We start from the raw sequence: 25,233 nt of genomic DNA, 5'->3' as shown, positions 1-25,233 counted from the left end.
TTCGATGGCGCACTTAGCTGGGTGATTTTCCTTTCGTGCTTTCGTTCTTTGACTTCTGCTGGTGGCACGATTGTATTCCATTTCGCGTTATATTCGACCTCGTCAAGATATGGTAGACCTGAATTTGGATCCAATGCCAGTCTCGCTGCAGGCAAACTGGTATTCGTTGCTAGCTTTTGTTAGGTTTATGTTTGAATGTAGTTAGACATGGGGCGCATAGCGGCTGCAACTCACCCGTACAACTTGTTAAAATTAGGACTTTTCATGGTCTTTATATAGCGAAGTCAAGACCATCTGTCGGAATATTATGGCCATCTCTCCAGGGCCGTGAATTCTACTCATGGACAGAGGGAACTCTCCTTCGCTTGTTCAGTTCCGTACTTCGACCAACGTTGACTTGTAATGCATCGTGATGTGGTGGAAGATGACTGTACTGTGGTGGAAGACGGTTATGACAAAAGATACATAGGTAGTTGCATGAGAAGTACTTTGTGTGTCCAAGACTACAAATATGAAGGGGCGGTGGCCTGAGGGCCGATGAAGTCCAAGTAAGTAGTAAAAGGAGCTGACAAGATGGGAACCCATAAGAGGAAGACTATCTTGACGGGCACGGTGTCAAGAGTTGAACGCGTCAGATTTCACTCCCGATGTATATGCCGGGCCACGAGAAACAGAAAGCAATGTGATGTGAAAAAGTTCCAGCAGCGAGATAGATATAGATAGATGATTGATAGGTAAGGTAAGTTCCGGCCAAGACAAGGAAATGAAGGATCCAAGTTCAGATTGCTTTATGATCTCCCTGGTCATCAGTTCGGTCATTAGGGACAGCTTAGATTTTGTGAATACTTTACCTAATCGACTCATGGAACACTGACCACAGTGGCGGTGTTGATTTCAGGCCTGCCATTTGCAAGGGGTTCTGTGACAATGTACGCTGCCAGGAACCATCTCTTCGGCTCTGCAATACTGCACCGACGGCCATAGGACTATCCAGTCCAACGTCGGTACTACCTGCAATGTGTGGGGTATTGAGCCTGGTGGAGGGCTACAAAGAATGAATTTGGTTCTATTACATGTGTCCAGGTGTGTAAGCAGTTCAGCATCCTGCCTACACGATATATCATCGCCGACAGGATATGATATACTACAGGAGCCGCGAAGGGCAATGAGGCCAAGTACCGTATCGACAAGGGAGGATGGGCATTATTGCTCTAGCTAGACATGATGGTCAGAACGATGACAGGTACCTATAGACAGCCGATTGAGAAGGAATACATTAGAGTTACCTAGCACATACCCAAAAGAGAATAGAAATATATAAGTAGCTAATGATGGGTAATGGACGTTCCTTTCTTCACTCCTGGAAAGGGCTTACTTATACGTTGTTTAAATGGTCCTTCATATCCAATATGAGAATAGGTTAGCCTGCTACGACATAACTTATTCCGATAGTTGAGGCTACTCCCGACCTGTAAGTTTCCGAAATAATTTCAGTTGACTTAGGAAAATATCCCAGTCAAGGACTTTTCTGTATCCTCCGCTAACTCCGGGCTGGCAGAGTCGTTCCTTCTATGCCCTGAGATCGGGATCGAGCTCGCTTTCGCCCCCTTCCTCTTGTATCTAAGACCAGCTGTAAAGGAGATCCTAACTCAACCTCCGCTGCCGTTGTTGTAGATGGCCTCCGCGACAATCTCGCTCAAGGCCTCGGTGGTAATCCCGTTGGCACTGCCATGATCCGGTTGTCTGGCCATGTGTGAATTGCCCCTTCATACCTCGCAGTTCCAGCGGGTACTAGGAAACCTCCTAAACGTCGTTAGTAAATGGATAAATAGAAGTTGACGTCTTCAATATACTTCTCTCTGACGCTTTACGGGCATACCGTCTCGATACCGTACATAGAATTCGACGAAGCTGCTCACGAGTTTCGTTCGACGGTTGAGTTACCACGTCAGGATAGCGACAGCACGGACATCTCCATTTCCGCCGACCAATAAAAGGCTAATATCATTGATCAATGCGTTCCAAGATTCACTCCAACCTGCGTACTGTATGATGAAAGAGGGAAGTGTCGTACCTCGATCGGGAACAGGTCTGGCTCCTATACGAACAAGGATAAGGGCGTAACGACCACATATAGTCCTAGCTGACATGGCAATTCCTTGATCGTACCATCGAAAGCTGCTTTGGGTCCTATGGTCCACCGAGGAATATGGCTTTTTCCAGCGCTCTTTTGTCATGGCATCGGCGAGGAAGGATTATCAGTCATCAACGGCATGAAGTCAACAATTGCCGGTAGTCCGCTGAGTATCCTTCTCGCAAACCAATCAATATGGCCGATATTGAAAAATTTTCGAGCATCCAAGGTTCCTGAGTTCCTTTCGTTCATGCATGAAACCTTGTATGGCCTTTGTCACGACACATCCATAATCACTAGCGTAGGGGCGAATACCGGTAGTCATGGTGGTAGCTGATGTGGAATGAAGCACCTCGGATAATTTAAGACATTTGCGCCATTATCGGAGGACGAAATTGAGGCTACTCAGAATTTAAAGTAGCTATTGCCTTTAGGTATCAACATGGGGACTTGTTAGCATGGGAATTGTCGACATTGGGGTACTATACCAGTAGCAATCCGTTTCGGCTCTCCTAGGCTCTCTTGGGGATAGGATGCTAGATCGATTGGTATATCCGCATCCTCCCCAACCCGTATGTTATTTATTTAAACCTGGGAACATGTCATGCCCCGCTGAACGAACCGAGGGAACGACCAAATGCGCTCAGGAGAAGTGGTATGGGATCTTCGCGATAAACTAATCATGTTCAAGAATCTCTCGCAATCCGCGTAGATTCCGTGCGAGTAAATGACGTTGACGAATCGCCCAGGAACATAGCTGTGTCGATTGTTCGCCGTTGTTGTTCCCTCGATGGGTGGTTGTCCGCCATTTCTTCCTTGTCAGCTTTGTGCTTGATACATAGTTGGCCACGAAGCGTCGGGGGTATACCTCACTTTGATTGTGGTATCAAATGTATGAGAGTATTAGTTCTGGGGATGTCAACCTATAAGAAATCTGTGCTAATAGTCAGCAATTGTCCTCTTGCAGGTCTCAGTGGTGGGTTAAGGGATTTCGCCTGGAAGAATTTGTGGTTGTGGGAACCCGAGTGAGGTTGTTGAGGAACAGTAAGGGTAGACAATATCGACTTTGAAAAGTTTGGCAGAGTGTGTACATACCTTAGAATTCGCCATGTCGAGAACATAGTCTTCGTTGGAAGGGAGATACAAACAGTCTACCTTGGTCTCCCAGTCGCGGTGAGAGACATATATGCAACATTGGCACCAGGAAATCCTGCGGGCTATAAGGATCAGCAGTTGTTCCTGGTGGTTGCCACGAGACCCTGCGGGAATCTCTGTTCCACAGTGTTGTATAGTTATTCCAGGTACGCTGGTGACAGGAGATACTGGTCGAGGTTATCGAGGAATAGACGAGAATCTAGGATATCTTGCGCTTCATGCACAATTATGGCGCGCATACGGGGTCGCTGGCCACATCTGACCCGTACGAGGGTCGATTCCTCGAGCCCCTCCTCCTTCAATATGTCGATTTGCTGGTTTCGCTCCATCTCTATCTTGTTAGTTTCGTGTTTTGGAGTGTAGGCATGGAGCATAAACGGGTTCTATCCCACTCACTGGGTTGCGGTATTGGGGACAGGAGGCTTTCCAGTAGTCGTGTCCGGGTGGAATCCGCGAACTCTGCATCCGTCGGAGGGAGGATTTGATGGTTGCCTGCCACGGCATCTTACCAGCTTTTTGTTTAAAACATAGCTGTGCACGGAGCATTAACGGGGTATATTTGACCAGTGGTAGTGCGAAAGGATGTATCCGATGTGGTTGAGGGAATATCTAAGCCTGTAAAATAATCTGAGCTAGTTAGCATTTGGTATCCCACTAGATCATCGTTATATGAAGTTGGGCTTTACCTTTGTTGAGATATCTCAAAGGTTGCAATAAGGAAGGAATGCGGTTGTTGGAGAACATAAAAGGAAAGAGTTCCAGGGAAGATCTTAAATGCAATCCAGGGGGTATGCATTCACAAAGAAGATATGTTTGCCTTCTTCAAAGTGGGAAGAATACGCTTTGATATTCAGTCAACCCAGTGCAGCTAACTCTTACAACCATGATAGCTATGACCAACACCATTGATATATTTATATATGTAGTGTAAGTCTGGATGTCAGAATTTCGTCTAACAAATAAAAAGTGATAATCAACTGGGAGTAAACTGAGATTTGGAAGAGGGCTTACCAACTTGTGCTTCCGATAACAACTAAGAACAAAGCGAGACTTAGCGGTGCCTATAAAGCAAAGTCTCAAAAGGATAGGAGAAGTCCTTGTTAGAGTAGCCTTCTACAATGGAAATAGTCATACAGCATGGGGATTGGGCGGTTTTCCGCCATTTCTTGCCAGCTTTGGGTTAGATATGGAGTGTGCATGGGGAACCAAGGGGTTGTAACTCACTATGATTATTCTATCACTTTCCCTAAAGACAATCAGTAATAGTCAGCATTTGTCCTCTTGTAAGTCCTGGTCATGAGTCAAGATTTTTACCTGGAAGATTTCGAGGTTTGTGGGTTAAGAAGAAAGAGTAAGGGTAGGAAGGATCGATCTTAAATAGCAATCCTGCGACTGCATTTTCACAAGGGAGGTGCAATCAAATAAAATCTGAAACTGCTGACCTCACCAATCCATCAGTGCAACCAGACGGGTATTGTCCTGCTTTCGACTTCATTCCTCCCACAGTCTCAGTAGCTCCTCATCGCGTTCTTCCTTAGTGCGTAGTGCATGGTCCAGGCCTGGCCGGACCATCCAGCTCTCTCTTCGGTGGCTGTATCGCGGGAGAGCATATATTGATTCAGAGCCAGGGCCTAATGAATCCTCAATTCCATGTCAACGATGTGGGTGTCGACGGCTAATCCTAGAGCTGTACTAATATGAGAGGAAGCCCATGATGGTATTGTCGTTCGATTATCTTTTAGAATGCCCACATAACCAATTCATTCATTGATCTGTAATGGCAAATTCTAGGAAGAGAACAATGATGTCTCATTGAGCCGTACATGAGGCAATCTAGTCACTTGGCATCAGGTCACTTTACCTAGGTCCTCCCTCCGGAGTAAGGCGTCGTCCACGACATATATCTAAGCAAAGCCGTGTGGAAAGGGATATTGCAGTAGAAAGCAAAATGCATGGAGAAAGGGTCCGTAATAAGTGGAAAAGGCATAGAGAGAATCAGGGACGAATGAGTATCGCTATGAATCGATTCAAGGTGTCCTTCCAGTTGGTCTCTCGCACGGTTCCACGTAAGCCACCGAATTCCCCGCCTGGCTTATTAAATTGGACGACTACAAAGCGCCTGCGGGTATTGCCAACATATTGGTGCACTTCGAAATCCGAAAGACCACGTGAGCCAGTTTGGAGACTGTGATGACCTTGAGGGCAGGTAACATAACCGTCACGGATGTCGAATTGCCAAGTCAATATGGAGTTTCACACACCATACATGACTGACTCGCCCCCGGCGCTGGGCCGGCTAATTCTGTCAATTCCGCGCTGGATGGCGCCAGAGCCGTAATAGGTCTGCCCGTCATTAGTGATTTTAAGACATAAAGGGAAGACGCACTTCCACTTACTCGCGGCATCTTGAGTATCGAATCTTGATTTTGATGATAAGAGAGCCTTAGAGCTCACGTGTGTCAGCCTGCGCGTCATTTTGCTCGACTGTGTCTCGTTAGTGTCGTCAATGTTGTCGATTGGAATGTGGTGGTGGTATCTTCAGCAATTTACTCCTGCCACCATCGCATTGTCGCATTGTCATGGTCTTCCTGCTCACGTAGACGCGCGAAAAACCCAAGAACGACTGCCCATCGCCGCCTCAACATGCTGTATAGGTATTCGACGTATGCTGATGACAACGCATACTGGTTGAGGTTGTCCAGAAAATGACGAAAATCTAGGATAGCTTGTGTCTCCTTCACAAGTATACCGCGAATCCGGGCCCGTAGGCCAAATCTGACCCGTACAGCGGTCAGGTCCTCGAGCTCCCCGTCTGTAAAGGTCTCGATTTAATGATTTCGCTCCATCTCCATCTCATAAGTATCGTGTAATGATATCAACCTCCAGAGAATCAGTACTAGTCCGCCGTTTTCCCTCTTGGAAGTCGTGATCACGGGGCAAGTCAAGAGGTCTTACCTGTAGAGGTCCTAGAGCTTACTCCGCTAGCTCCTGGTCTGTGAGCGAAGGGGTTTGGCGGTTGTCCGCTATTGCTTTCTTGTTAGCTTTCTGCTTGAAACGTAGTTTGACCCGGAGCATCGATGGGTATATCTCACTTAGGTCGTAGAATTGAATGTATGCGATAATTGGGTTTTGGAGATGATAATCTGCAAGCAACTTTTAGTGCTCTTGTAAGTCCTGGTGATGGGTTAAGGGATTTTTACCTGGAACAATTGGTGTTTGTGTGATCGCAAGGGAGATTGTTGAGAGGAGAGGAGGAAGGGCAAGCAGAATCTAATCTTAAATGGCAATCCTGGGACAGCATTTTCATATTTTCACGAGGAAGGTGCAAGCATCACCTTCAATGGAAAAGACTAACCCTTGGACAATCTAGTATAAAATGGAACTAAGAGAATAAGACGGTATTAGCAATTTATCTGTGGAAATGCAGATGCAGTGAACATTTCAACATAAAAAAGAAAAAGAAAGAAAAAGAAAAGAATGGTGGGTCCTTCCACCTTCACTCCTGCCACAGTCCGAGCATCTCGTCGTCCCGTTCTTCCTGGGTCCGAAGTGCATCAATGAGGTCCAACAGGACCGCCCATCTTTCTTCCAGGGCGTAGTACATCAACCGTAGGTATTGAGGTGAGAAGACGTATTGGTTGACCGTGTCTAGGATGAGGCGGCAATCTAGAATCCTCTGTGCCTCGCGCACAATTATTGCGTGGATTTGGGGTTTCTGACCCACCCTAACCCGTAGAAGGGCAAGCTCTTCGAGTTCCTGGTCCGTAAAGGACTGGATGGGCTCGCCTTGGTCCATCTCTTCGTTGTCAACTTTGTGTTTGATGTGGAATTAGGGATGGATAACCAAGGGGTTGTATCTCACTTCGATTGTGAGTCCAAGGTTGGGTTGGGATGTCAACCTACAAAAAATCGGTAGCAGTCAGCCTTTTGTCCCCTCGCAAATCCCGATCATGAGCTAATGGATTTTACCTGAGAGAGTGAGAGCTTTTGGGGGATTTCCAGTGAGGTTGTTGGGAGAAGTAAGAGTAAAGGTAAGTAGGATCTGATCTTAAATAGCAAACCTGGGACTGCGTTCTTCCGTAGATAGCAAACACATGGATGTCAGGTAGGTAATGATGAAAATGTAAAAAGAACAGTGGAAACCATCTTAGAAGTTAAAGCGTATCATCCCGCATGTTATTCTGCTCGACAGTGTATGTCTCGTCGGTGTCTTCAGTGTTGCAATCTGAATGTGGGTGTTGGAATGAAAAGGACCATCTAGACGTCGCCGAATGAAGTATTCGTAAGGGATAAGCTCACGGCTATACGGGTGGGAAGAGTGCAATATGTTAGATTGTAAGGGAACCGCCACTGTGGAAAGGTAGGGGAGCTGCCGAAGATCTGTGACCGATGGTGGCACCCTCCAGCATCCTACTCCTGCCACCATCCCATCGTTGCATTATCACGGTCCTCTTGAAGATGGTCAAATATGTATATAGAAAGTCTTAATTGATAGCAAACTGAGACCCAATAGAACACCAATGAAAGAGCGATTTCAAGCAAGAGTAAAAGAAGATTGAGAAATGTGGATATCTATATAGACCTTGAGAACAAAGGAAATATAATTCAAACTTACGCTTCTACAGGAAAAAAATGTTTGATTTCTCAACATCTATACGTTCGCTGATGGAAACCAAAGCCGATCACAAAAAGTGCATTCTCAGCCATAAGAACTTCTTATGGCCTAGTTCATACTGAACTGCCGATGTAATATAGAATAAAGTGGGTTTCTGAACGTCGTGCCCGGACTCCTCCCAGAGGCCCCAACTGGCCCCTTCATGCTAGGATGTCCGAAGATGAACTTGTGCTAGCTCTTCCGGCTGGTCATTATTAGGTACTAGAATTAGCAGGGGTGCGGCCACTTTGCATTTGTTAGCTGTGGCTAAAAGGCTAACCTCAAAGCTCCACTAACTGGGCAAAGTGCAAAGAAAAGAACAGCTCAATGCTTACTGTAGACTTGCGGACGAACATAGGGATCCATAGCAACCTTTCTGCATAATTCCCTAAACTATCTGACTCCAGATCTGTTGTAAAACTTGAGCGTCTTCTTCCTCTTCATCATCGATACGGCGCAGTCTTTGTGCCCGAAGACGCTCCCAGCGTCCCATCCACCGCGTAAGGAGGCCCGAGTCCAAAATCCCTACCATGGCCGCTTCCAAATCGGCAAGGGCCCTATCAACAAACCCATGGACCCGACGGCGTTCTGCGTCTCGCTGTAAGGCCCGGTATTGAAGGTGCGCCAGCTCTTCAAGCTGCGCATTGCTAGGGACTGGAATAGGCCGGGGTTCGGCCACTTTCCATTTGTTAGCTTGGCGTTCGAGAGGGCTCTGGGAATGGGGTGTATCTGACTAGTTTGACGAGATTTGATTTACGAGGGAGGGTGATTGTGTTTAACTTGCGAAATAACCAACATTAGCTCATTGCCTCGTTCCAGATGTTGGCCATGGGCGAGGTAAGTCATACCTGAGTACCCTTTGTGGTTGGTAAATGGGTAATGTGGTAGTTGAATGATAAGAAAATAGAACAAAGTGAGAGAACGCGAGAAGGCATAGTGAATAGACGGGCCTTCACGAGGAAGGTGCGATTCCGGGCAGTGAATTCCACGATACTAATGCGTGCGTCTTCTGGCGGGGGCCCAGAGGTGTAGTTGTGCTAGCTCTTCCAGCTTGTTGTCATTAACCTCTGGAATTGGCATAGGTCAGGCCGCTTTGAACTTGTTAGCTTTGCGCAAAATACTAACCTTAAAGATATCCTAATGGAATATGCAAAGAAAAGGATATATGAATGTAAAACTGTAGATTTGTGCATTAACCCAAGGAATTGCTCAGCACAAACCTTGTCCATATGTCGTGCTTATTCAAATGATTTGCTCCCACAGCTCCCCATCGAATTGCTAGTCTTCCACCTCTCCCCATCGATACGACGTAGCAGTCGTAGCCGGAGACGGCTCCACCGTCTCCTCCAGCGCGCGAGGAAAGCGCTAGGGTCCGGGATACCTGACATTGCAGCTTCGAAATCAGCAATAGCACGCGCCACGGGCTCCTCGATTCTTCGCGTGCGACCTCACGCTGAATTGCGCGTGATTGCAAATCTGCCAGCTCTTCGAGCTGGTAATTGCCGATGACTAGAATTGGCCTGGGATCGGCCACTTTGTGCCTGTTAGCTTGGTTTGGAAGTAGGGGCGGGAACAGGATTTATCTTACTGGTTGGAGAAGGTTTGATTGGTTTGTGAGTAGGTTTGAAGAGCGCGGGTTATGATTACCTTGTAAAATAGCTAGTGTCAGCTCATTGTCTCGTTGCAAATGTTGGTCAAGTGCTAGATGGGTCGTACTTTGGCAACTCTTTCGGTTGCTAGATGGGTAATGCGGAGGTTGAAAGAAGTAAAAGAGGAAGAAAGTGAGAGAAAGTGAGAAGTCATGTTAGTACTACCCAGGTAGTGAATCAAGTATTTCTCCACGAGGAAGGTGCGGTTACGGGTAGTGAATTCCATGATACTCATATGTGCGTCTTCTCTCGGGGCCCCGGAGGTGCATTATCCTAGATCTTGCAGCCTGCCATCAGTAGGCACTTCCTAGGTGGAAGCGCCATAGGCCCAGCTACTTTGAAGTTGTTAGCTTTGCGTAAATGACGAACTTCAAAACTATGAGGTCCTACTGGAATATGACAAGAAAAGCATCAATGAATGTAGAACGGCAGATTTGTGCATTAGAACTTCGTAGCGTAAACCTCCTTCATATTTTGGGCACATTCAAGTGATCTGTTCCCACAGCTCGCGCTCCAACTGCTCGTCTTCTGCTTGTTCCTCGTCTACCCGACGTAACTGGCGAAGGCGGAGACGCTCCCACCGTCGCCTCCAACGCTCCAGTAGAATGTTCGAATTTGGAATGTTAGCCAGTGCGGCATCAAGTGCGGCAATGGCTCGTGCCACAAACTCTTCGATCCGCACGTGCCTTCTCTCTCTGGGAGGCTCGAAGCTGGAGCTGGGCCAGCCCTTCCAGCTGTTCATCGCTGGGGACTGGAATCGGCCGGGGTTCGGCCACTTGAATTTGTTAGCCTGGCATTTGATAGAACTCAAGGAACAGGGTGTATCTGACTGTTTAGAGGGGATTTGTGTGAAAGTTGACGGGATATTGATGGTGCTCAATCTGTAAAGTAACAAGCCTTAACTGGTTGTCTCGTTGTAAACTTGGTCATGGGCCATACCTTGTGTGGTTGGTAACAAGGAGTACGTAGGTAAGGAGAGGTATATGGTAGTTGAAAAACAAAAACGTGGAAGAAAGAGGGAGAAAGTGAGAGGAGACCTTAAATAGTAGTGAAGTCAGTACGCTTTCACGAGGAAGGCGCGATTATCAGCTTCGATATGGGAGGAACCAGCCCCTGCTAAAACTAAGCTTGTGCAGATATATGATACAAAGTCCGTTTACGATGAGGATACACATAATTAGATATTGTTGATGTAAAGGTTATATTTGATAGTGGAATGAGAGAGCGATGAACAGAGCGAGAACCAAAAGCAAAGTGATGTTCGGCGATCCCTAGCAGTTGGTGACTAGTTATTGGATATGCAATGTTGGCCTGGGGGAGAACGCGTTTGACGGCCTGCTCCGTCTACATATGGTACGACTTCTCTAGGTCATCCTAGAGTGCAGTGATAAAGTTCAAAGGGGATGTGAAACTCATCCGCTAGTAATAAGTGAAACGAACCTGATGCTGCATTGCAATAATATACGGGGGCTAAATGATCCTGGAAATGCTGCCTACTAATAGAAGGTAAACACATATGATTCAATATACTTGACCATGAACCGGAAGCTTTCTCTGACTTGCTAAAGTAGTGAAACTATTTCACCTGAAACTACGGAGGCAGTCATACCAATATAAGCACATGCCTGATTCCTGATCGTCCCTCCTTCCCCTGGCCGTCTTGCTTTCAGATTGTATAGCGTGAGGGCAATGCAAGTGAGAGTGTACTGAATTAAAAGTAGAGGTTGGGGTATTGGGTTGGAAGCGACTTTCCATCACTAAGTCTGATGTGATATTGTAGCCACTGAAGAGACCAATAGGGCATATCCAATTGCGTATCTCTTGAGAAGGTTGGCACCGTCGAAGGTTGGACCTTGAAATTTATACCAGCGGCATCGGAATGTTGGTCGGTCTGCCCGTCATGAACCAGGCTAGAGAACTCACGTACTATGTGGTTTAAGACATAGAGGGAGTCCTAGCAGCTTGCTGCTGGAAAGTACAGGAGGCTGTGGTTGGGCGCATGGGTCCGGAATCACCTCGGGAAGGCACGCTGTAGGGTCTAAAAGAAGGAGTTGGCTGCGTGACAAATCCCATACTATTTTCCTCCATGCGGGCCAGATCTTTCGCCTATCGAATATTGCTCAACCGCGAGGGACAAGCATGGCCATGTCTGCGCAGTTCCCGAACGGGACTTTGGAGTCAAGAAGCCCACTCTAGGGCTATCCATCGCGGTATATCCCCTTGGGATTATGTTGAGACCCTGGGGGACTCCCTTTCAACGAAAGATCGAACGGAGCACACTGGGAGGGGACATGCCTTACTGTCCATAACTTCCGATGGATATGTAGTATTCGGAGGATAGCGAAGTGCGAGTCAGATTCAACCTGTAAAAAGACCAGTCTCCATTAGCTCCTGTTTTTTTTCCTAGTGCTAAGCTATTGTCGAAGGTATTGTACCCTGGGGGCTGCAACTCACTCATCCGGCAAGTGATTCTAGGATCTTCTGCCGGATGACCACACCATCTGCAGTTTCGCTGGCTAGAGGACGAGCACACTGGAAGCAGACCGGTATAGCTAATGGTGCGCAACAACCAGACCCTTAGTGTTCAAAGGCTGAGGCGCCTCTGTTAGGATCCTGCATCGATCGTGCGCTGGGTTCGGCCCGCAACCTCTAGCTTTATCACGCGATTCCACTGCATAACCGCTATTCCCCATTTCCGCTGATTATGCGTAACTTCGACGTGTGTTGTAAGTTTGGCCATTGTCGCAGCGGACCGTGGCAAACGATTTCATGTAGGGAAGCTGAACTTGTTGTCGTAGCGCTAACTCGGAGAGGAAGGATGGCTTGGAAGGGGGGGTTGAAGCGACCGTATGCGAGTCTAAGAAGGAAATGAGTTAGAGTGGGGGATTCTCGGGTTGAGACAGTGTCGACCTACTCCTTACTCGGCAACGGAATCGGGTGGTCGTTTGTAACCCTCCCGAGGTCTCGTTCTCAGCTCCATGTTTGGGGGTGCGTGGTCCGAACAGCACATCGGTGGTGTGCATAGGCACAGCCAAGCTATGGCAAGGCGGTGATGTTGCCCGAGACAGTGACCTCGTTCCTAAAAGAAATGTGTGCGTGGTAGTTGCTTGGTTCCTCGGAAGATCATAGCATAGGCGATGGAGTCTCACCTAATCCGTGTAGTGGATATAATGAGTCCCATACTTGACTTGGTGAAGATCGGTGAAAGACTTACATCGCGCCATGGCCACGAGGAAGGAGCGCGCTGAGACCTTTAAAATAGAAGGGTGAGCATGGCAAGGATCAGCCACATAGTCAACATCACTGTGGGCTTCGAGTTAATAATTGTGTTAAATCAGACGTAGACGGCCATGGGGGTAAAGTGGTACCTGGTGCGATGTAATGGCAGTCCGTGGCGACCTGGATCGAGAAGGGGAAACACTTCCTGGAAAGAAGGATCTCTGGCAACTATTTCGGTATGTCGAATTAACCATGGCTGGAAGCGCGCCAGGACACTGCACAATGTCACATTTTGCTGAATAAATGTTGTATCATGTTCACTATCCACATCAATAATCCATCTCCTGTTTCCCTCGTATTCCCAGGGTCTTCCGAACGTGGCCTAACGTACCCTGGTCTATGCTTGGAGCATATACCACACAGAGCGAGACCGGTTCAATGACCAGTCCCCGTGCAGGTGGATTTGAAGTCACCAAATACCATTATTATATTCACCTCTAGGGACCTTCATATGCATGCAAACGCTAACCAGGTGCCTGAGGCTATCAGTCGTGAGAACTCTGAGTAGTTTACCACTAATCGCTGACGTTGGCTTTACCAACAGGCGCATATATCGATCACTCCAATACACAGAAGACATCCTCTGCAGGGTATTGGTTTGGAGCAGGATAGAGAGACCATCGTCCTAGCCATATCCATATTTTCACATGCCTCCGCGACTATCATGGTACGAACGTCCACTCGTGCAGCGCTGGGCCGTCGGGCTCGTATTAGCAGTTAACGTTGCTCATCACCGGGCTTTGCAATAGGCCTATCAGTGATCGCCTTATTCTCGTTAGCTTTGAGATTGGAACGGCACTGGAACGTGATTGGAAATGCTCGTATCACTAGAACTCAGGATAATCTCCCGAGTTGAGCTAACTGTTCCGAAAGGAGACAATCAATGACAGCGTGCCCAGATGCTCCGCTCCAGTCCCAGGTCGTGTTCTTTATCAAGTTCTAGTCCAATCCATTCCATCCGCAAAATCTCCATGCGGTGCTGTAGTGCCCACAGCATATTCTGAGCGGCGACGTGCTGTGGGTGGGTCGTGGCTATGATAGAGGATACGATCAGGGAGATGGCAACTCCGAGCATTTTGCATCATGGATAATTTGTGTCGTTCATGTCTACCTAGCATCACTAGCAGAATTAAGGGTTCCCGTAAGGCCCAATCAACGAGTCCGCACCCAAATGCACTGCTCAAGTTCCATGTCGTATTCATCCCGCCTTTCTAGTTCAAGCAATTCCGCGCGCAAGATCAGCATGCGTTGCTGTAGCGCAAATAGCATATCCTGTGCCGGGGCATGTTGGGGGTGGGCAGTGGCTATGATGCCCTGGGCCATGTTGATGATCATATTAGCTTCTGTACATATTTATGTTCGATCGTGCTCCCGCTGGGCCCTCTGTATTCGGAGGCGAGTTAAGAAGTCCATCTCCCAATCGCCCGTGGTGGGAATACGCTGGTTGTTTGCCACTTTTATTTTGTTGGCTTCATGTTTAAGCATGCGTAAGAATGCACATTGAGGAAACAGAGTTTATCTCACTTTTGATCATCTTGTAGGTTGGATCTAACTAGTCTCTGTCAGCTTTTGTTTCATTGTAGAGCTCGCTAATCGTTGGATGGACCATACCTTGGAAGTGAAATTGGTTGGGGAAATTTAAAATGAGAGTGAGAAGGAGAAGGAAAAGAAGCGAAAATACCTAGAGTCTATTTTAGGTCAGTAGGTCAAAGGTCTATCGTCACCTAAGAGCAGACATAATGTATGAGACAAGGCGAAACAGAGGGTAAGATAAAAGAAATGTGAACTCGGAGGATTTTGTATCCCAGACAGTGGTCTCATTGATCCTTGCATGACTAGAACCCAGCTCCGTGTCGAGCTAACTTTTCCGTAAGGAGGTAATCAGCGACAGCGTGCCCAGATGCACTGCTCCAGCCCCATATCGTATTCCTCATCGTTATCCAGCCCAATCCATTCGATACGCAAAATACTCATACGATGCTGTAGTGCCCACAGCATATTGTGAGCGGCGAGAGGCTGTGGGTGAGCCGTGGCCATGATTCCTTGTGCCATGTCGATTAGGAGATCGGCTTCTAGCAGTATTTGTGTTCGGGCGTGTTCCCGTCGCTCTCGCTGGACTCGGAGACGAGTTAGGAGGTCTAGCTCCCACTCGCCGACAGTGGGGATGTTGTGATTATTCGCCACTTCCCTTTTGTTAGCTTCATTTTTAAACGTAAGTATCAAAGAACGGAGGATATCTCACTTTACTTTGTACGTGTCTAACTAGTCTCTGTTAGCTTTTGCTTCATCGTAGATCTCGCTAATCGTTGGATGGATCATACTTTGGAGGTGAAGATGAAATTGGTTGTGAGATTGGAAATGAGAGAAGGAGGAGAAAGAGAAGAAAAATTCTCCGTGATCATTTTAAAATAGTAATTGCTACGAGTGAAAGCGCGATTTCGCGAGCCAGGCGCGACCGCCACGTTGAGGAAAGAGCAAGGGAAAGGTCATCTCAACAAAAAGTGACAATGAATTGTTCAGGCAAGATTCAACGATCACTAGCTATAGGGCGCTGGGAAAGCTAGAAGGAACATTTCAACATAGAATAGAAGTATTCCTTGCAGCTGCACGGAACCCAAAGGAGAAATAATCCCAGCTACAACGATAGTGGTAATGGAACGTTCCGCGCAGAGCATTCGCTAGAGCTGCCCACAAACTCTGGAATTCAGACCACATCCATAATGCAACTTGCCTGTGCAAATATCGTGGTGCGATCGCACACTCATGGCGCGGTGTGGACTTCGATTTGCATAGGCAGCCACGGCTTCTCATATCCCAACCTTGGAATGTGTCAATACCAATATAGAGAGTGATGTTGTCGGATAGCGAACATAGATGGGTGAAGTTTAGATGGCTAGCTAAGTACAGCAAAGTGCATTGTCACTTGAGGGTAGCAATAAAGTGCCAAAGAAAGTGAACAAGTCGCTATACACCCTTAGCTCCTCCTTCTTGAATGACAGTGGCTCCTTCCTCATGAAAAACACGCCTTCCCTCGTAGAAATTACTATTTGGAATGATTTCCATAAAGTCTGAAGTCTCCTTCATTCTCTTTCCACTCCTTTATTTGCAATTCACCAACAAAAACTTACAAGGTACGGCCATTCACTAATGAGGAAGATCTATGATGAAGCAGAACCTTGGAAGCTAACGAAGACGATATAAGTAATCAGATACCTTTTTGTCACTTCAAGTTCATCTAACTACCTCTAATCAATTGCTAGTAAGATTCACCCTTCCCCTCGATACTGCATTTACACTTGTTTTTAACTACGAGGCTAACAAAGAAGAAGTGGCCAATCGCCAGATCTCATCTTCACACGAGGGCCAGCTAGAGCTGCTCTCGCCGCTCCGTGGCCTCGGAGAAGCACCAGCGCGTGTCCGTGCTTTTATCCTCACAGAGGCTGAATATATCATGAGCATGGTCACAATTATCGTCCAGCAAACCTACTTCGATGGATACCCCCGTGACAACCAGCTATGGGCCTTACAGGCAAGAATGCAGGTCCTGCTCGACAAAATGAGGCACCTGCAGGAGGAATACGAAATTGACTGTACAATTGCATATGACATGTGGCGCAATTGCTAGGGGGATACTCCTATCATTTCCTTTGGGTTATTAGTCCGGCCCCATTTCAAGTCAAAATCTTGTCGACAACTTAGTTAATGCTTTAAGGTGTGGAGGATTCAATGAGAACTGATTCTACTAAGGTCGAGACTTCCATTGATGGAACATGACGATGTATGTCTTTATGAACAATTGTAAGGTATTGAAAGCAAAGGAGGCTTATGGCTACCTACATGTACATAGTATGTACCTAGTATGTAATGTAAGGTGATTTGCCGACCATGTTGATAGGGAAGGTATTATATAGTCAGAGCTGATCAATTTCACTTTGTTCTTACTCCTCGTTAAGGTTACCCTCCTCTAGATCTCTATCAAGTATATAGTGCGGATTAGTCTATATATGCCATACTACTATATCTAGCTTTGAATGCGTCAATATGTTGACAACGATGTGGACATTCCAAGGTTTCTACCACGCAAGCATGGGTTGGGCTCAACACCCTTAGCACGTCCTTCTCGAGATGATAGTGGCTCGTCCTTCACTTGCTGCTTCCTCGTGAAAACGCAGCTTCCCTCGTAGCAATTACTATTCAAAATCATCTCTGTGAAATCTCTGTTCTGTTTCTTCTTTCTCTTCTCGCTCTCACATTTGCAATCCATCCAGCAAAACCTGCAAGGTACGATCCAATTCCACGGAGGGCGATATCCACAAGAAAGGGAAAGCTAATAAAGTCTCGCTATACGGATACCCCGTTTGCATCCAGTTAGTAGATTTGAATCATTACCATCAAAACTCCGACAACAGAAGTGAGTCGCACCACTTGCCTTCAATGCTGCATTTGCAACTATCTTTGACTATAACACTAACAAGGATGAAGTGGCGAAGCAAGCTATCCCGACCTTAGGCGAGGACCAGTTAGAGCAGCTCTCGCAGCTCCGAGGGCTTAGAGAAGCACGAGCCCACGTTCGTGGGGAGCTCCTGACAGAAGCTAATTACATTATGGACATTGTCCTAATGATTATCGAAGAGTCATACTGCGACGACTTCCCTCCGCACAACTTGCTATGGGGCTTGGTGACACGGATGCAAGTGCTGATCGACATACGATGGCCTTGCAGTCCGAGGACGAGGAAGAACGCTGGATAACCTGTGAGATTTGGGGCGCTTGTTAGAGATCGCTTCTCGTTCTAGCATCCCCATGTCACCAGCGGCACCGTGATCATGATTTTGAAACTGATTGCCCAATTCATTGGCCAAGCAGTAGAGAAGCTGGAGGAGAATCTATCCGAATAATGTCGAGACATCCACTGGTAGAACGTGAATATGCAGGTATCAATGAACGGATCTATGCTATCCAAATAAAAGGAGACGATAATATTGCATATTCATGACGCATGCCCACCAGCTAACTACATTTGGGGGAGGGTAGTTGTGTGATCTGTCACGTCTGTCAATACCCTCCCCCGTCGTTCACCCTCAGTCGGCGTATCTAGATACATGGAAAAGAAACGAAGCAAAGAACACCGGCTGAAGGGGTTAAGACATGCACGTCCGCATCGAGTTGGGACGACCCAATGAGCACGGTACAGGTTGTGATATGTGTCCTGATAGTTCAAAGCAGCTGGTCTTCGTAACATCATGATCAAGAAAAGACGCAAAATATTGTGGCAATATAGACAGGTAGACAGACGAAGCGCACCGTAGCATAGTATGCCAGGGCATGGCAGTGGGAGCCCGGACAAGATTGGCAATGACTTTGTCAAACCTCCAAGCGTCCGGAAAGACTTCAGAGTAGAAATACTCTTTTTGTGAGCGACCATGCATGCGAATTTGTCCTACGTATGACGCGTTAGCTGGGGTTACGGCGGCTCGGAGGACTCGTACTGGATGTCACCAGTGTCCGTATCGCATGGGTTGATCTTGTTGCCTCGTAGGGTATGCACCTGGCGGGACTTTTCGCTGGCTGCGCGGGACATTACCTGCGGCGTGCATCCTCGAAGTGGGTAAAGAAGCGGTGGAATGGATGTTATGCGAAGAATACGGTTGTGCTTTGTAGGCCTCAGTTCATCGCTTATATCGTTGTGTCGTAATCCAACCCTTGGAGTCAATTGCAGTGCTTCGGCCCGGGGTGATTGTCGCTCCAAGTTGCGTTAAGCACGGGCATGCAATCTTCAGACTATCTTCGTTTGATTTGTTTCTCCCGCTCATGTACCATTGGGATCATCATCCATTTGTCCGTTGGGTTGTCAACGAAGTATGACTTTGACCAGCCAATGTGTTGGACTTGGTCGCCGTAGATAGCCAGGCCGCAATCCAGTGCGGTCTCGGAATAGGTGTTTGGACGCAAGGTGGATGTTTCTTGTGTGAGGTGAAGTTGGTAGAGGATTCAGCAATGTTGTTCCGGGATTCCTTTCGCCGATATGCCCGTCACGACCCTCACCAAGCCACAGACCGACCATCTCGTGTGGTGAGATTTGCATGCAGTACTCCATCCCTTGCTGGTGGATGCTGGTGTAATTCCATGAATACGAATTCTTGTGAGCATCCTAAGATGCTTACCACTAGTCGATGGGAGTTTGTTCAGGGTCGAGACCTGTATAGTGTTAGGCTTCAATCTAAAGCGTCTATGGGAATGGAATGTTAAAGTGGAATGGCTCATCTCACTGTTTTTGCCGCGGTAAAAATGTTGTAGAGGCAGAAATATTTTGCCTCTAAATCAAACAGCCTTTGTTAGCTGCTATTTGTGTCGTTTATGCTTGGAGGGGTCGTACCTTAGGGATCTGGGGGTGAAAAACCAAATTGTCAAACAAGGACGAAGGAAGGAGACAGAGACAACGTCGATTGCTGAGGATGTTAAGGAGAATTGCTTGCAGAAAATAGTTCGCTCGGGGTCACGTAGTTATAACGACATTGTTAGGATCCTGACATTTCTAAACCTTGGAAAGCACCTATATATCGTAGCGGGACACATACAGAGTAAGCTAGAACTGATAGGAAAGTGATATCACATAGACGGCTTAGGAAGATAATATAAACGAGAAATAAGAGCAGTGAAGCTCAGTAGTATCTATATGAGGTTGCGGACCCTACAGCAAACATGCAATCATGCACTGGAAACATGTATTATTTCACTCAGAACTTTTTTAAACTAATTCTTTTTCTTTCAATTTGTGGAGACGCTGGTGGGTGAGTGGAAAGCCTGGTAGAGTGGGAATAATATCTTAGGCTGCACGTATCACCTGCCGCATCTTGGGAGACACAACGGCGAGTTCCATCTGGCCCTCCCGGCGAATTCAGGGTCCGGTGACAGCTCGAGCTAGTCATCAGGCGGGGGTCGGAATCAGTCTGCTGTCCGCCATTTTTCACTCGTTAGTTGGGCGTCAAAGAAGGGGGAACGGAGTATAGACGGTGAATCTCACCCCCGTTGTGCCTTTCGGTGATGTCATAGTGTTAGGAAACTGAAATTTGGGAATCGCATTGAGGTTGTGATCTAAGCAGATTTGGTTAGCTTATATGTTGTCGTAGACCGAGCTTATCGATGAGTGAACCGTACATTAGACATTTTGATATGATGATCTGAAATGAGAAGGTGGGAAGGAGAACCGTCTAAATAGTAATTGCTACGAGAGAAAGCACGTCTTCGCGAGGAAGATGCGACTATCACGCCGTAACAAATAACTACACCGTTAGCTTCTCGATACTGTCAAGACCATGGAGACATACTAGCGCTTCGATTCGTTCCTCCCATTCCTAGAGGTGTACCGTGAGCGGGCATTTCGGGTGCGCGAGAATTGTGACTCGTGCAGCGTGCGTTATTCCTGCCGGCTCATGGAAAACTCAGCGGTCAGTCCTGTCTCGTGACTCTGCTGATTCTCAACCATCCGAGTACCTAGCTCTAGCTGCTCATTATTTTGGGCTATAATGAGCTTATTGTCCCCGACTTTTTGGTTATCGCATTTTCGTCTAAAATGCGGGAACACAGCATCAAGGGGAGGGTGTGTGTCACAGTGCTATTTCGAGGTTGATGTCTGATAAGATTTGGACATTTTGGCTTGGAGACATTTCAAGTCCACCTGGAAAGTAACCAGCCTTCGTTAGCTTTCGTTTTATTGTAGCTTTAGGTCATCGTTGACTGGATCACACCTTGTAGGCTTTGAAGAAGTTGAAAATGCGAAAGGTGGGAAGAAAAAGAAGGAAGACGCGAGAGAGGATCAACGGAGAGGAGTTTAAATAGTACTTTCTACGAGAGAAAGCACATTTTCACGAGGAAGGCATGATTCTCGTATAGTAGCAATAATAAGGGCATTGCGAATTTCGAAAGTTTCAACCACCTATATATAGTAGGGGAGATATATAGATGAACTCGTAATTGATATAGAAGAGATATTAGATGGAGAGCTGATGGAGGATAATCTCTATGAGCGAGATTGAAGATAAAGTTTATATATGGACCAAGTTAACGACCTGGTAACAAAGATTCAAACATGCAATGAAAGCATTCATTAAGTGTCGTCACAAAGAAAACTAGTCTTGTCTCACGGGGCAAAAGCAAAAGGAACACTAATTCTCCTGCTCTCCACAATTCTACCGATACAACAACTCTCCTGGTTACTGTACTATTGCTCCCACACTTATCGCCATGGTAAGGCAACCAATCCACTTCCGCACATATGTCCATTTCACTTCAGACTTGACTAGTGTGACTCTAGAGAGCTCGTATCATACCGCGTTCCACTTGCTCTTCGGCGCGGATTTGTAACGTCTCGCTCAAAAGCCATTCCATTTCTGCTTCCAAGTGGCCGAGGTATGCTTGGCAGCAAGCATAAGGATACCCACTGTGCATGAAGGCTTCCACGAGGTTCATAATCTCGCAGGCCCGTCGGAAGATTTGGGAGCGATGGCTTCTATGTGAGCAGGGACGCCGCATCTGGGTGAGCTGCTCGAGCTGCTCACTGGTGAAGGACGCAATGGGCTGTGTGTTGTCCACTACGTACTTGTTAGCTTTGCAGGTCAGGAGGTATCCCAGAAGGAAGCATGTAGTAGAAGGGGTAAAACTCACTCGCGTAGTGGGTTTCTATCCCCGTGGTATTTAGAACAGGGTGGTTTCAGCTTTTGACGTAGGCAGTCTCATTAGCTTCCATGTTTATATCTTGCTGTTGAATACATCGTACCTTCGTTTGAGGGGACAATTGCGAATGTGAAAACGAGAGTAAGAAAGAAGAAAGAATTAACAGAGAGAAGGTTAAATGGTAATTGCTACGAGAGAAGTTGTGTTTTCACAAGGAAGGCGCGACTACCACCTTGGGGAGGGAGCAAGGCTGCGCAGCTGCAAATCCTAATCAATGCTTTTGTACTGGCAATAGTCACAGATCAACGGTCTCAGCACCCTAATGCCTTCAAAACAGGATATAGGAATCGAATATGTGTAGTACGCCATAGTCGATAGGTGATAATATCCATTAGAGCGGTAGCGAAGGATTATTTCAATAAGACGCAAGAATGAAGTGAAATTGAATAACTACATGGGCCATTGAGCCGTCCTAGGAGGGTTTTCGTTTGTGAGGTCAGAATACATGGTGCAAATTAGTCCCTTCCATTGAAAGGATTAAGGTAGATTGTAGAAGTCAAATGTCTGACGGACAGCCTGAGGGACCTTGCCCGTATTCGGACACGCCTATGGGTGCCAGGGTCCCCATCACAGGCGTGATTAGTTTTCCGACTCCGAGTCGGCATCCGAGTCAGAAACGTGCCATTGGAACCCATCCAGGAATCCAGTCTGACCCGAAGATGATGACGAGAAGTCGGTTTCATCGAGGATTCCGGGTAGGTTTCAGCCCTGGGTATCGTTCGAAGAACATGGTTGGCCATTGCCGGAATTCAGGAGGAAATTGAAGCATGAAATTCGAATCCCTCTTGGTCAACTTAGGACGGATCTCTTCATAATCATTGTACCACTTCCGTATCCGGTACATGTCCTGGCGATAAATATTCTAACCTCATATGTGGCCGATCTAGGCCGAGGCAGCTTCTATCAAGGTGCGCTCTATTCCTCTTCAACGGGCAGGGAAAGCATTTCTCGCAGAAGTCTCCACATCTGTTCCTCCACTTCTTTGGGTTATTCGGGAGAGCGCGCATATATAACACCACAGTGTATCAAAGCTGTCGTAAGCGACCATTTTAGCTTCCTCCATGTACAGACGAAGCATTGTGGCGCGTTTCGCCAGTGGAATCAAAAGTCAACATTGAAAACATTCGAATTAAAGGTGTAGTAAGTCTCAGAGACAACCAAGGTTGGAATAGCGTCTAGCAGCAAAGAAATAAGGGTAGTCAATTCATTCCAAAGATGCATCATTGTACGTCCCTGATCTAGGCCCAGATGGCCTACACTATGGTTCGCTCTATTTGTAGTCAAATGGGCTTTTGAGATAGGGTGATCTTAATGAAAAGTGAATGAAAAGTAGGAGCAAGGTGAGGTCGCCGATGGTTATATGTAGGCAGTGAGAGGCCGCATGACAAGGTGAGCAAGGGCCAGGGGAGAGAGAAGAGAGAAGTAGGTTGAATTCTCTGACAGTGTGAGACTAGCTAATATACTACTAGCTAGCAAACATGTGAAGCCTGACAAACAAGGCATCGGGATGAATGCCTGTCACAACACGAAGCTGGACAAAGAAAACAATTAAAAATGCAATATGAATCCGCTGACGTCTTGGATGCAGAGTCACTTATGACAACACACAATGTCAAAGCCGGTGGATTGGTTCTACACTAGGGCATAGGTAGAGAAGACAAAGAGACAAATGGGTCTATTATTACAATCGTGAACTGAGATGAGGATAAAATTGCAGAGGCGAATTTGTTGGACTTGCTCACTCAGTCTTCTAATTTGTCGTTAGGGAATGGGTGGATTCTTCGTGAGAATCCCGTGATCTCTTCCCTCCTGGTTGTCTCGGTGTCTTCACGGACGACGGGTCCTTTGAGTCAAACACTTTAGTAAAAAGGTATTCCAGTGCTAAGTTTGACTGAGGATATACTACTGGTTATTTACTATTCACTTATGGAACGGGGTAAGGCTCATTTTAGGTTCTTTTCCACATAATTTCATTCAAGCAGCCAGTCCAGTGCATGATTGACAAGAGCCTCGCTGGTCACTTGTTCGTCATGTAACAGATGGGATAGGTCATCCACCTCAGAGCCAGTCTCCGCATTGCGGGTATGGTGAGGTCCATGAACATCTGCACATATACTGCGCACTGTTGTACTCTCTAGACCTAGATCACTTGGCTTTGTAGCGAAGTTCTGACGCTCGGAGGGGTAGGAAGTGTGCTCGGTCACAAAGCGGGCCATCCAATTGTCCAGCACGAATGGGTCTGAGACGGAATCCTGACAGCAATTGTGGAATTTTCGCAGACGTGCCACCTATCAACGTGGTCAGTCGTGTTTGCATGGCCGAGATAGAGGACTTACAGAGTGCTCGACCACGGGCCAATATGATTTGATGCCCATCAAGTACTTGAAGTTTAATAGTAGCCATTGTCGTGCCATGGAAAGTGCTTCAGTGTTGTCACTGAAGAGTAGAGTATGAAGGTGAACACATGAGCTGATCACGGCGATATGGCCGTAGATGAAACAGTTTAAATCGCAATTTTCGATGTTTGTGCTATGCCGTAAGATGTCGGATACTATATTTGCACTTCGTTTGCACTGCGAGGCGTTTTTTGCAAGTTTGATATTGTCATGATCCCTGCGTGCGTCGAGGAAGGGGAAAAAGAGAATTTGACGAAAGTGGTGGTACCCAATATGCATTGCCAGGAAGGTCCGACCAAGCCGTTGGTTGACAGAGGACATGATGTTCTCCGTGGTGTACCTTAAATTCAGGGGCAGACTTTTCTCCCATTCATCAAGACGGCCTTCCAGTGCCTCCGCCTCCTGACAATAATCATCGAAAGAAATCGAGCCTTGGCTCATCCGTCGCAGGAGCACGCTAGTCTTGTTAAAGATGCCAAGTGTCCTCGCCATATAAGCCCACATGTTGTACGGAGATGGAGGTGAGTTATATGTTCCTTGGACCAGGTCTGGATCGAGACTCTGGAAAGCAATATCATCGAATTTGAGAAGGTCGACTTCCAGGCCGTGATTCAATGATATTGGTTCGACTGATATATCTATTGCCGACCAATCACTGGCAATGTTCACGGAAAGCCATGTGCGACGGTGTTCCTCTTGGGAGAGGAGGCTTCCATCCTTGGGTATCTCCCAGAGAGACAAGGTTTCTGCGTGTAACCTAGCCAGGCCAGTGTAGATGTGCTTTGCTTTCCCATCACCTTCCCCGCCATAGTAGTAGCCAATCAGGATAAGGCCTTGCATTGACTCCAGACTTGGAGTAATGATAGACTGTTGAACGAGACGCACAGCTTCGGATATGTAAATGCTTCCCCGCGACCCACGGGCGATGCCATGGAAAACAGGGTCGTCTGAAAACCGAGCAGCGAGTGCACACATGGCATAAACATGAATCATAGATGCTGTGCCCTCTTTGAATTGGTGCATGAAGCTTGCTTCGTGAATCATGGTATGAATGACATTGTGTATGAAGCGAAAGTATAGTAGAACCAAATCATGGAAGACCTCCCGACTCGTTTGCATTGTCATCCCGTGGAGACCGGTCGATGGGCTGGAGACAGAGTAACGATCATCAAGCCCACATTGCATGGAGAGAGACCGGCATAGTTCGCAACCATGCCCATCACCTACTGGACT

The 25,233-nt window shown here is 47.0% G+C and overlaps 12 protein-coding genes across 12 annotated transcripts; 1 reads left to right on the top strand and 11 right to left on the bottom strand.

The window, feature by feature from the left end:
- Positions 1-3,426: 3,426 nt before the first annotated feature.
- Positions 3,427-3,754, bottom strand: N7519_001546 (uncharacterized protein; the record flags this gene model as incomplete). Its single annotated transcript, XM_057288324.1, has 2 exons — positions 3,427-3,618; positions 3,686-3,754. 2 exons carry the CDS (start codon positions 3,752-3,754, stop codon positions 3,427-3,429), a joined length of 261 nt encoding a protein of 86 aa, XP_057154407.1.
- A 1,530-nt stretch (positions 3,755-5,284) lies between these two features.
- N7519_001545 (uncharacterized protein) lies at positions 5,285-5,694 on the bottom strand (the record flags this gene model as incomplete). The annotated part of the gene is made up of 3 exons (XM_057288323.1): positions 5,285-5,484; positions 5,551-5,632; positions 5,686-5,694. The coding sequence occupies 3 exons, from the start codon at positions 5,692-5,694 to the stop codon at positions 5,285-5,287; spliced, it is 291 nt and encodes a 96-aa protein (XP_057154406.1).
- Positions 5,695-5,835: 141 nt separating this feature from the next.
- N7519_001544 (uncharacterized protein) lies at positions 5,836-6,364 on the bottom strand (the record flags this gene model as incomplete). Its single annotated transcript, XM_057288322.1, is given in 3 exon segments — positions 5,836-6,101; positions 6,245-6,255; positions 6,267-6,364. 3 exon segments carry the CDS (start codon positions 6,362-6,364, stop codon positions 5,836-5,838), a joined length of 375 nt encoding a protein of 124 aa, XP_057154405.1.
- Positions 6,365-6,785: 421 nt separating this feature from the next.
- Positions 6,786-7,085, bottom strand: N7519_001543 (uncharacterized protein; the record flags this gene model as incomplete). The annotated part of the gene is made up of 1 exon (XM_057288321.1): positions 6,786-7,085. One exon carries the CDS (start codon positions 7,083-7,085, stop codon positions 6,786-6,788), a length of 300 nt encoding a protein of 99 aa, XP_057154404.1.
- Positions 7,086-8,331: 1,246 nt separating this feature from the next.
- Positions 8,332-9,827, bottom strand: N7519_001542 (uncharacterized protein; the record flags this gene model as incomplete). The annotated part of the gene is made up of 3 exons (XM_057288320.1): positions 8,332-8,655; positions 9,205-9,491; positions 9,758-9,827. The coding sequence occupies 3 exons, from the start codon at positions 9,825-9,827 to the stop codon at positions 8,332-8,334; spliced, it is 681 nt and encodes a 226-aa protein (XP_057154403.1).
- A 249-nt stretch (positions 9,828-10,076) lies between these two features.
- Positions 10,077-10,334, bottom strand: N7519_001541 (uncharacterized protein; the record flags this gene model as incomplete). Its single annotated transcript, XM_057288319.1, has 1 exon — positions 10,077-10,334. One exon carries the CDS (start codon positions 10,332-10,334, stop codon positions 10,077-10,079), a length of 258 nt encoding a protein of 85 aa, XP_057154402.1.
- A 3,417-nt stretch (positions 10,335-13,751) lies between these two features.
- Positions 13,752-13,946, bottom strand: N7519_001540 (uncharacterized protein; the record flags this gene model as incomplete). The annotated part of the gene is made up of 1 exon (XM_057288318.1): positions 13,752-13,946. One exon carries the CDS (start codon positions 13,944-13,946, stop codon positions 13,752-13,754), a length of 195 nt encoding a protein of 64 aa, XP_057154401.1.
- Positions 13,947-14,023: 77 nt separating this feature from the next.
- On the bottom strand, positions 14,024-14,194 carry N7519_001539 (uncharacterized protein; the record flags this gene model as incomplete). The annotated part of the gene is made up of 1 exon (XM_057288317.1): positions 14,024-14,194. The coding sequence occupies one exon, from the start codon at positions 14,192-14,194 to the stop codon at positions 14,024-14,026; it is 171 nt and encodes a 56-aa protein (XP_057154400.1).
- Positions 14,195-14,752: 558 nt separating this feature from the next.
- Positions 14,753-15,159, bottom strand: N7519_001538 (uncharacterized protein; the record flags this gene model as incomplete). Its single annotated transcript, XM_057288316.1, has 2 exons — positions 14,753-15,054; positions 15,135-15,159. The coding sequence occupies 2 exons, from the start codon at positions 15,157-15,159 to the stop codon at positions 14,753-14,755; spliced, it is 327 nt and encodes a 108-aa protein (XP_057154399.1).
- A 764-nt stretch (positions 15,160-15,923) lies between these two features.
- Positions 15,924-16,496, top strand: N7519_001537 (uncharacterized protein; the record flags this gene model as incomplete). The annotated part of the gene is made up of 2 exons (XM_057288315.1): positions 15,924-16,002; positions 16,132-16,496. The coding sequence occupies 2 exons, from the start codon at positions 15,924-15,926 to the stop codon at positions 16,494-16,496; spliced, it is 444 nt and encodes a 147-aa protein (XP_057154398.1).
- Positions 16,497-21,181: 4,685 nt separating this feature from the next.
- Positions 21,182-21,617, bottom strand: N7519_001536 (uncharacterized protein; the record flags this gene model as incomplete). The annotated part of the gene is made up of 2 exons (XM_057288314.1): positions 21,182-21,448; positions 21,594-21,617. The coding sequence occupies 2 exons, from the start codon at positions 21,615-21,617 to the stop codon at positions 21,182-21,184; spliced, it is 291 nt and encodes a 96-aa protein (XP_057154397.1).
- Positions 21,618-23,574: 1,957 nt separating this feature from the next.
- N7519_001535 (putative C6 transcription factor) lies at positions 23,575-25,044 on the bottom strand (the record flags this gene model as incomplete). The annotated part of the gene is made up of 2 exons (XM_057288313.1): positions 23,575-23,892; positions 23,941-25,044. 2 exons carry the CDS (start codon positions 25,042-25,044, stop codon positions 23,575-23,577), a joined length of 1,422 nt encoding a protein of 473 aa, XP_057154396.1.
- Between the last annotated feature and the right edge of the window lie 189 nt (positions 25,045-25,233).

Source organism: Penicillium mononematosum (assembly GCF_028829835.1).
Source record: "Penicillium mononematosum strain IBT 11891 chromosome Unknown utg000001l:1.0-4488741.0:1.0-4491989.0, whole genome shotgun sequence".
NCBI classification, from domain to species: Eukaryota; Fungi; Ascomycota; class Eurotiomycetes; order Eurotiales; family Aspergillaceae; genus Penicillium; species Penicillium mononematosum.
Note: the sequence above shows the minus strand (reverse complement) of the source record. Positions and strands in the feature narration are given on the sequence as shown.